The 9,286-nt window shown below is 40.9% G+C and overlaps 1 protein-coding gene across 2 annotated transcripts in view; it reads left to right on the forward strand.

Moving 5' to 3' along the window:
* Positions 1–9,286, forward strand: part of OSGIN2 (oxidative stress induced growth inhibitor family member 2) — a 12,815-nt gene extending 3,529 nt beyond the window's left edge. The window contains exons 1-4 of one of the 2 annotated variants that reach the window (XM_011378094.2): positions 1,482–1,651; positions 2,193–2,384; positions 4,791–4,882; positions 6,954–9,286. In XM_011378094.2, the coding sequence (XP_011376396.1) occupies positions 1,547–1,651; positions 2,193–2,384; positions 4,791–4,882; positions 6,954–7,977 (1,413 nt within the window). In that variant the 5' untranslated portion in view covers positions 1,482–1,546 and the 3' untranslated portion in view covers positions 7,978–9,286. Of the gene's footprint in view, positions 1–1,481; positions 1,652–2,192; positions 2,385–4,790; positions 4,883–6,953 lie in introns of those variants that run through there. The other variant, XM_011378093.2, reaches the window with a different exon arrangement.

Raw genomic sequence — 9,286 nt, forward strand, 5'->3', positions numbered from 1 at the left:
GTTTTGCACATATTTTCTCCCAGTCTGGGACTTTTCATTCTCTTAACAATGTCTTCTGCAGAACAGAAAATGTGAACTTTTCAAAGTCCTGCTTATCAGTTTTTTTCTTTCATGGATCCTGCTTTTGGTGCTATATCTAAAAACTCACTACCAAACCAGAGGTCACCTAGATTTTTCTCCTACTTTGTCTTCTAGAAGTTTTATAATTTTGTTTCTTATGTTTAGTTGGGTCTGTGTTCTGTTTTAACTTTTGTGAAAGATATAAGGTCGGTCTCTGGATTCATATTTTTGCATGTGTGTATACACTTGCTCCAGAACCATTTGTTGCAGAGACTGACTCCACAGGCTCGCCTTTTCTCCTTTGTCAAAAAGAAGTCGACTACATTTCTGAGAATCTCTCTCTGGGCTTTCTGTTCTGTTCCATTGATCTGTCTGTTCTTTAGTCTTTGATTCAAGGAACTTAGCTCTTTGCCTCAGATCTTAACTCCCACTCTTTGTCATTTGTTTATCATTTTTATGAAGGCAAATGATTTATTTTCCTTGTCTTTTGAGTTTTGCGTCATGCTTAAAGGCTTCCCACTCCAGCAATCTAAGTAGAAATATTACCCGCTTTCTTAATAGTCTTTATGATTTTACTTCTCATATTTACATCTGTGAGCTTATTTGGGACAACATCTTAGGCAAGGATCAGGATTTTTTCCCTATGGCTGGCAGTTGTCCCAGTTGAATTAAATTTTTGATAGATGTGGATAATAAAGAAGTAGCAACCCAGACTTAAAGAGACCACAGAAATGGAAGCAGTTCACCAGCGTTCAACACAAAGTCCAGTTTGATTTTAGTTAAAACATATCAAACATAGAAAAGTAGTAATAGGAGACAGGACTGGACAGATGGTTCAGATCAGAAGATGGAGGGCACTGGAATAGAGCAGCCAACATGCTGAAGATCGCGTGTTACTGAAACTCACCTGGATATAGAATGTGACGTGATTTGGGGGTAGGTGAGTCTTAAAGAGAATCAGGAGGAGACTTCTGTCTCGGGAGAGGGTGTAGGAGTGAGAACAACAAAGACGCTGACCGGATACAGGTGACAAGACAGGTTTAGAACCAGAACCTCATTAACTTAGGATTCTGCTGATGCCTTAAGTCAAGAAGGGATGGTGTTTAAAAGGAGAAGGCACCTAAACAAGAGCTCATGAATTGCTTGTGAACACATCGATGATGTTACTAGTGGTCTTCCAGGTGGAGTGAAGAAGTAGCATGTAGACACGGGGGATATATTTTGGGAAGAGGTCAACCTAGGGAGTCTAACTCTGGGAGTCAGTAGCACAGAGCTGAAGTTCCGACTACATGGGGCTCACCTAGGAAAATGGGAGTGAAGACACAAGTCCGAATCTTGTGGATACTTGGTTTTAAGAGCTGAGAGAAGTTGAGAATTGGTGAGGGAGAAAAGCCAAGGAATAGCATTAAGATGCATGACACACCCTTTCCACCCTTTTTTTTTTTTTTAAATAGGAAATGGACCCTCAGGGATCTGCCTTTCTTATATGTTATCAGGCTACAGACCATATTTATCATCAGAAGCAATACATCCTAATACAATCTTACACAGTAAATTAGAAGAAGCAAGACATCTTTCCATTGTTGATCAGGTATTATTTCTTACATGTCAATCCTTTTAATTTTTTTTTTCTTCTGAAACATGATTAGTTTTCTACTTATATGAGCATTGTGTTTCCTAGTTGAATATCCTCTTCTAGACAAGACTACCATTTTTTAGATTAGTAAATATATTCTGCTGAGTTACTTCTATTTTCCCGAATTGGTAAGAGCGGAATTCCCAACTGGTTTCCTGATGGACGTTTAATAGGTGCTGTCTGCTTATGGAAGTTCGGGGAGCGCTGCTTTTATAACGTCCGGGTCACTGTAGACATGTTAAGGCATCTTCCAGGCATCTTCAAGTTTTGCAGTAAAAGGATCCGATTAGATTTGTCGAAACCCAATCGTTTCCAATATTTATTTGACTGAAGAATCTACTACGGTCTCAAGGAACATCAGTGTTCTCTAGCACACTATCCGGGAAATGCTGGGTTAGTGTAAGGGCCTGCACTTAGCTGTGATAGCTGCTTTTTAGTGTTATTTTTTCCCCCAAAAACTATGCCTTTTTTTCTTTCTTTTTAAAATTTCATTCAGGACTTAGAATACCTGTCTGAGGGTCTTGAGGGCCGATCGTCCAATCCTGTCGCAGTGCTTTTCGACACGCTTCTTCATCCAGATGCTGACTTCGGGTACGACTACCCCTCTGTGCTGCACTGGAAATTAGAGCGCCACCATTACATCCCTCACCTGGTCCTTGGGAAAGGCCCACCTGGCGGAGCTTGGCACGTGAGTCCGTTCTTTGCAGCGTTTCAGCATAGGTGACTTACTACAGGGCATCTCGATGACACCATCTGATTCTTAAATGTTGAGATAATACATGATGTTACTGAATTTTTACCTGGAAATTTTAATCCCGTTCAATTAAATGTGGGTTAATTACTAGAAGTTAGGTCAAATTTGACAACCGATTGTCTTAGACTAAGCATTTCTCTATACTATTTCGTGAGAATTATACAGGAAATATTTCAAGACTATTTTGCATATTAAAAAATGTTTAATTTACTCACTTTAGAGATGACAGAATCTCACACAGTATTTCATAGTCATATCCATTATTTCCCTACACTTTCAAGATCTTAAATGAAAACTGCATCGTAAAAGCTGCATCAGTCTGCTCGGGGCTTAAAACACAGGGGCTTATTCGGCACAGTGTGGAGGCTGTGAGCTCCGCCGGCCGCCGGCCTGCTGGGTGCGCAGTGAGCGCTCCTTCCCTGACCTGCAGAGAGCCGCTTCCTCTCTGCCTGTTCTCACCAAGCCACTGACCCGGTCCTGAGGGCCATAGCCTCATGACCTCATCTTAGGCCTAATGACCTCAGAGAGAAGGGAATCGATCAAGGTCGAATTTCCGTGATTTTGTACTTACACCTACACATTTAATCTGCATTTATGCTGCATCTTTGTTTCTTATCCCGTGTTCTGATGGAAGAGGCATCAGTCCTAAGGCCAGCCTCCCAGCCGCATTCTGGATCCCCACCTTCTCGGGGACATTGCCCCCCCCACTCTCGTACCTTCAGTTTCTCCGCTTGCTCATATTCATCAGTATGTAAACGTGCGAAAATTATTTTCTACCATTAAAAAATTCTTATGTGCCGGCTTATCTGTCCCCTTTTGTTTCACAGCCAGTGTCCTGAAGTAGCTCCCCATAGCGTATCATCTGCGTGCCTTTGCCGCCGCCTCCTTCGGTCCCCTCACTCTCGCTCTGTCACTGTTTTTCCACTGGAACTTCTCTTTCTGAAGGTCAGCAACTTCCTTTGTGCTCCACTTGACAGAGTCTCAAATTTTATCTTTCCTGACCTCTGAAACACGTGGCAGTGGCGACTGCCACTCTTAGATTCTTTCATCTTTGTTTTGCTTCCTGTTCGGTCACTCTCAGTTCCCCTGTGGGCTCTTGTTCTTTAAAACTGTGCTTCTGCACTGCTCTGTCCCAAGCCGAGGTCTTTAACTTTTTCTTGTCCCTGGGTTGTCTCACACTTCAGTGACTTGCATGTCAGTGCCGCTTGGTTCCAAAACCGGAGTCTCCAGCCCAGATCGCTGGTCCTGTAGCCAACTAGATGCATTTCTGCAGCTGTTCCACGGGTGCTGTCAAGCTCAACTGCTTAAAACTAATCAGCTTTATCATTCGGGTCCTGCCATTTCCTTATCGTGGAATGACGCTAACGTAGGTACTCAGGCTTTCCAGACGAGATGCTTGCGGCTCCAGACAACTTCTGATATGTAACAGAATCTTAACAGCCCCCCTTCTGATGATCCCAGTTTTTCATCTTAGCCCTGGTCCTAGGATCAGGCCCAGCCTGCCTCAGGCAGCTTGCTGCGTCCTCTGCCTGTGATCTACGTACCGTCATGAATAATAGGCTCCATAAGGCCTAGCACATAGTGAGTGTTCTGTAAATGCTGGCCAGTAATAGTAAGTCCTGTTCCCAGTGCTGGGCTGTACAGAAACAGGGCAAGAGTTAAGAGAGAAAAAGCTGGTTGAAAGAGATCACCTGTCACTGGGACAGGTGCTGCTGGCCCTTGGGCTTTCCTTTGTACTGAGGAGCGCAGAAGCCAGCAGGACACTGCAGCTGGAAGGGCTCGCTCCCGTGGAGGCAGCACTCTGAGCAGGGAGTGTGTTCTCCGCCAGGCACCGATGCTTTGCCAAGTTCTAGGAGATGCGTGCTGTAGCCAAACCAGCTTGGACTTTACTATTATAATTGATGGGGGTGGGGGGTACTTCTGCCATTAAAAAATCTATTAATGTTAAGATGGGAAGGCATCCAAAGTATGGAAATTAATGAACATTTTTCCTTTTGTTTAAAAAGCGAAAATATTGATTTGTTTCTCTAACGTGAAATTCTGCATCTTAATTATCATGTTGATTATAGGCAAAGCTATCAACATCGTGTAGTATTGGGTAATGTAAATTTGTTTTACAAACGTATAACTATGAAAGAAGAAGTGTAGATACACTAAATGATGAAAGCGAGATTTGAAAGTTTACTGGAATAAACTTTTGAGAAGTAATTTACACAACCATTTAGGACTTTGAGCTCTACTTATCCAGACTCTTAGTAAATGAGATAGGTTTGGTTCAAAAAAGAATCCATGTTCACTGCTTAAGTGTGTTTTTTGATTGTACATTTTTTATTCAAATAGAATATGGAAGGCTCCATGTTGACAATCAGCTTTGGAAATTGGATGGAGCTACCTGGACTTAAATTTAAAGACTGGATGTCTAGTAAACGAAGGTAAAGACCAAACTATTAAAATTCTTTGGTGTACAATGGGAAGAGTGTCAGCACATTTCAAAATATTTGTGCTCCTGTCCTAGATGAATAACATAAATGAGTATGTCTGCCAAATTAAAAGCCTCTCTGCAGCAGTGATGAAGCTAGTCCCCACTTAGACACGTAAATGAAGCACAGAGGTGAGTGAGGGCTTGTATGGAGACTGGGTTCCTCTGTGCTTCTGATGATGGATTTACTCCATCCCGTTAAACCACTCTGTTCAGTTACTTTCTCGTCCACCAACATATCCTTTCCACATTCACTTATTTTTTGAATGGACAGAGAACTTCATGTGTGTAGATCTTGTACACATACCTAAAGTGCTTGACTTTCAGAGCAGAAGAGTGTGTATGATTAATAACTGAGAATGATGTAATAAACTAGAATCTGTGATGTGATTCGCCCCTTGGATATAGAGGTAAATATTTAATGAGAAAGTAGGAGTAACAGAAGACTGTCAACTTGGAAGAATGTAAGTTTATCTACTTGGGAGAAAGAACTCAGAGTTTTAAAAGAGAAATCTGAAAAAGCCCTATCATTTTCAAGGATAGTAAACATTAAACTAGACAGGAGCTACTAATACAGAGAACCTACTCTAATTTGGCTGCTTATAGAAACAGTAACTGGCAGCAGGAGGTTACGCAACCTTTGTTAGAACCGGGCTGCGACATCCGGAGCTTGACTTCCTGCTGCACAGAAACCATGTTAACAAACCACGTTAATCCACAGCAATTTCCCTTGAGAAGATTTAAGGAGAGCAGATTTAGACCAGTACGGGTAAACTGAGATTAAATCTCTCCAATGTTCCTTTTGTGTTTTTAAAAAGGTATTTTATGTGGGTTTGAAATGTAAAGTTACACAATCAGGCAAGTTGGACAAGTTCTTGATTTCATAAGTAAGCAAGCCAAATTGCTCAATAGTCATCCCTTTGAGATGTGGGTAAGAAAAGAAAGCTTTGTGCTTTATGTACCAGAAGAGTTCATCCTTCTAAATTGGGGATATTGTGTATAGAATATATGAAAAGGGATCTCTTGGTAAGTATTACCCTTAGTTCTCCTTTGTATAGTGTTACGAGAAGACTCTTAGATCTCTAGAGATTGGCAAGGTTTGAATCCTGACTCCGTAATTTCTGACGTTGGGACCCTGGTCAGATAAACTTGCCCATCAGTTTCCCGGCATGTGAAATGGGGGGGCGGGGGGATAACAGTGGTAGTAACTGCTACAATAGGGTTTCTGTAAAAACTGAAAGTTCATACATTCTAAATCTTAACTATTATAGTCACTAAACTTTAAGAAGAAAAATTTTTATGAACTTCTTCCAAATATGTTATAATTAATTTCGCAAAAGGATTTGGTATGTTTTTCCTGTCGCTCATCTCTAATTGGGGCACAGTGTTTAGAGGGGGTGCTAATGCCCATTATTTTAAAATTCAAGTGGAAAATGAAAAATATATTAATGCACATATTTATAAGGTATATAATCTCTTCATGAGTGGGAAAACAGAAATGTTGTATTTTATGTACTTAGATGTAAAACGGTTTAGCAGAAGACTTATTTTTTGTGATCATTAAGAAAATAGAAAGCAACTTACTAAAAACTGTCAAGAGGTCCGGAGTATCTTTAAGAAGTATACGTATTGCAGTTAGACCTGTAATATCTCTACAATTCTGACCTAAATAATTTTGTCCGTACGTATAGTTACAGGTAATTATTTATATTCGTGAGACTATAAAATACTTTTCATATATCCATATTTAAATACCTTTATTTAATAAAAGTTTATTAAATAAGAGGCAGCTAATCCGAACGGCTACCGTGTAAGACGTCAGAGAAACAAAGACGCGTTCGATACAGTCTCTACCCCCGTGGGGCTTCCCCTTTTTAACTAAAGAGAAAAACTTTCTTTCTTTGTAAACTGTTAGGATAATTCATAGCTAAGACAATTCAGGGGAATTAAAAAGCTGTAGCAGCTTCCTAGATGGAGCGGCAGTAACCCGTCCTCACAGGGTGTCTTCCCTTCTCCTTGGCTAGGAACCTAAAAGCGGACCGGGTTTTGCCAGAGGAAGTGGCTCGCTACTATAAGCACTACGTGAAAGCCATGGGTCTCCAGAAGAATTTCAGGGAGAACACGCACATTACCTCTGTGTCGAGACTCTACAGAGGTCCGGACGGCAGTGACGGTCAAGACAGAGACGTTGCGGCACAGCATCTGCAGATCGAGAAGTCAAAGTTCACCAGGAGAAACTGGGAGATCCGGGGCTATCAGCGAGTAGCAGATGGTTCCCATGCTCCGTTCTGTCTCTTCGCCGAGAATGTCGCTCTGGCAACCGGAACGCTGGACTCTCCTGCACACCTGCAGATCGAAGGCGAAGACTTCCCTTTTGTGTTTCATTCGATGCCCGAATTCGGAGCGGCTGTGAGCAAAGGGAAGCTGCGCGGCAAAGCGGACCCAGTGTTAATTGTGGGCTCTGGGCTCACTGCAGCCGACGCGGTGCTGTGCGCTTACAACAGTAACATCCCTGTGATTCATGTGTTTCGCAGACGAGCAACAGATCCAAGTTTAATTTTCAAACAGCTTCCCAAAAAGCTTTATCCCGAATACCATAAAGTATATCACATGATGTGTACTCAGTCCTACTCTGCAGATTCAAATCTTTCATCTGATTACACCAGTTTTCCTGAGCACCACGTGCTTTCCTTTAAGTCAGACATGAAATGCATTCTTCAGAGCGTCTCCGGATTGAAGAAAATATTTAAACTGTCTGCAGCAGTAGTGCTGATAGGTTCTCACCCCAACCTGTCTTTTCTGAAGGAGCAGGGCTGTTACCTGGGCCATAACTCAAGCCAGCCAATCACGTGTAAGGGGAACCCTGTGGAAATAGACCCGTATACCTACGAGTGTGTTCAAGAAGCACACCTTTTTGCATTGGGTCCTTTAGTCGGTGACAATTTTGTTCGATTTTTAAAGGGAGGGGCACTGGGTGTTACACGCTGTTTAGCTACAAGACAGAAGAAAAAGCATTTATTTGTTGAAAGAGGAGATGGGGTAGCTTAAAGCGCTTTCCAAGTCATTTACATGGACAGTTCACCATTAAAGATTTTTAATAGTGTTTTTGCAGTGTACTGGATTGAATTTTCTGGACTTGAATTAACGGGAAGAGAGCTTCAGGCTATACTAATTCTTTTTTAGAGTTACAAGGACTTGGTGTTCTGATTTATACTGTAACATATCGAAGGTGTTGCCGTCAGCCAAATGGAAACACTGCCGATTTGGTATACTTTATGCTCTCACTTAACTAAAACATTCTTTTCTTCCAAGAGGTACTTTTTGTGATCATTTTTGGTTATTTGTTATGATTGACTCTAAAATATTACAGCCTACACCTATAAAACCGCACAGTCATTAGGCCGGAAATTGTCCTTACTACGTATTGGGTCACCTTGCTCCTCGAAGGGCGGTCCGAAGACCAGCCTCAGCTTCATCTGTAACAGTTGTTAGAAGTGTAGACTCTCAGACCCCAAGACAGACTTGCTGAATCAGAAACCACATCTTAACGGGATCCTCAAGGAATAGGTGTGCTGTTTAAGTAGGAGACACACTGGTCTAAAAGAAAATGGGATGCGAGGTATTATGCTGGAGGTGGGCTGGAGACAGGCATTTAACTCAGGTTTGATTTATTTTGAAATTACCAATTGTATAAATCAAACTTATTACCAAATATGATCTTTTAAGAATATTTTTTTATTGTTGAAAGCTTGACAGATACTTCGTATTCTTAGCCCCTAATGATTTTAAAATGGTCCAATAATGTTGGCAAACACTTAGATAGCCAGAGCTTGCCAAGTATTTTCTGCAGATTTATTCTCTACTTAATTAGCATAACACTTAATATTACTTGCAAATCAGTAAATGTGACTGGAACTACCCTTCTCTTTGTGAACACTGAGTTAATTTCTGTCACTGAAACTAAGGTTTTGGGGCATAAGTACTTCTAATATTGTAATACTATTTGGGTATTGCCAGAATTATTAAAGATTAATACTGAAAATCAGGTTAAAACATTTCCATTCCCAAGATTAGTCTGAAATTTGTTATAGATGACATAGCATCTCTTTCTACGGTTATTTTTTGAACTGTATGCTCTATCTTGGTTTATACTTATTTAGATATACTTAATATCTGTATTTTCATACAAATCCTCAGAACTTTTAGTTAGAAAACTTTCCTGAAGTTCTCCATGGCAAACTGAGTTTCTCATTCTCTTGCTTGCTTGCTCTCTTAGAATTTATTTCATCTGGAATGTGTCTTTGAACATCTAATTCTCTTTTTTCTTAGTATTAAAAAATGGACTAAAGTGTACATA

Source organism: Pteropus vampyrus, unplaced genomic scaffold, assembly GCF_000151845.1.
Source record: "Pteropus vampyrus isolate Shadow unplaced genomic scaffold, Pvam_2.0 Scaffold330, whole genome shotgun sequence".
In the NCBI taxonomy this organism is placed as follows: domain Eukaryota; kingdom Metazoa; phylum Chordata; class Mammalia; order Chiroptera; family Pteropodidae; genus Pteropus; species Pteropus vampyrus.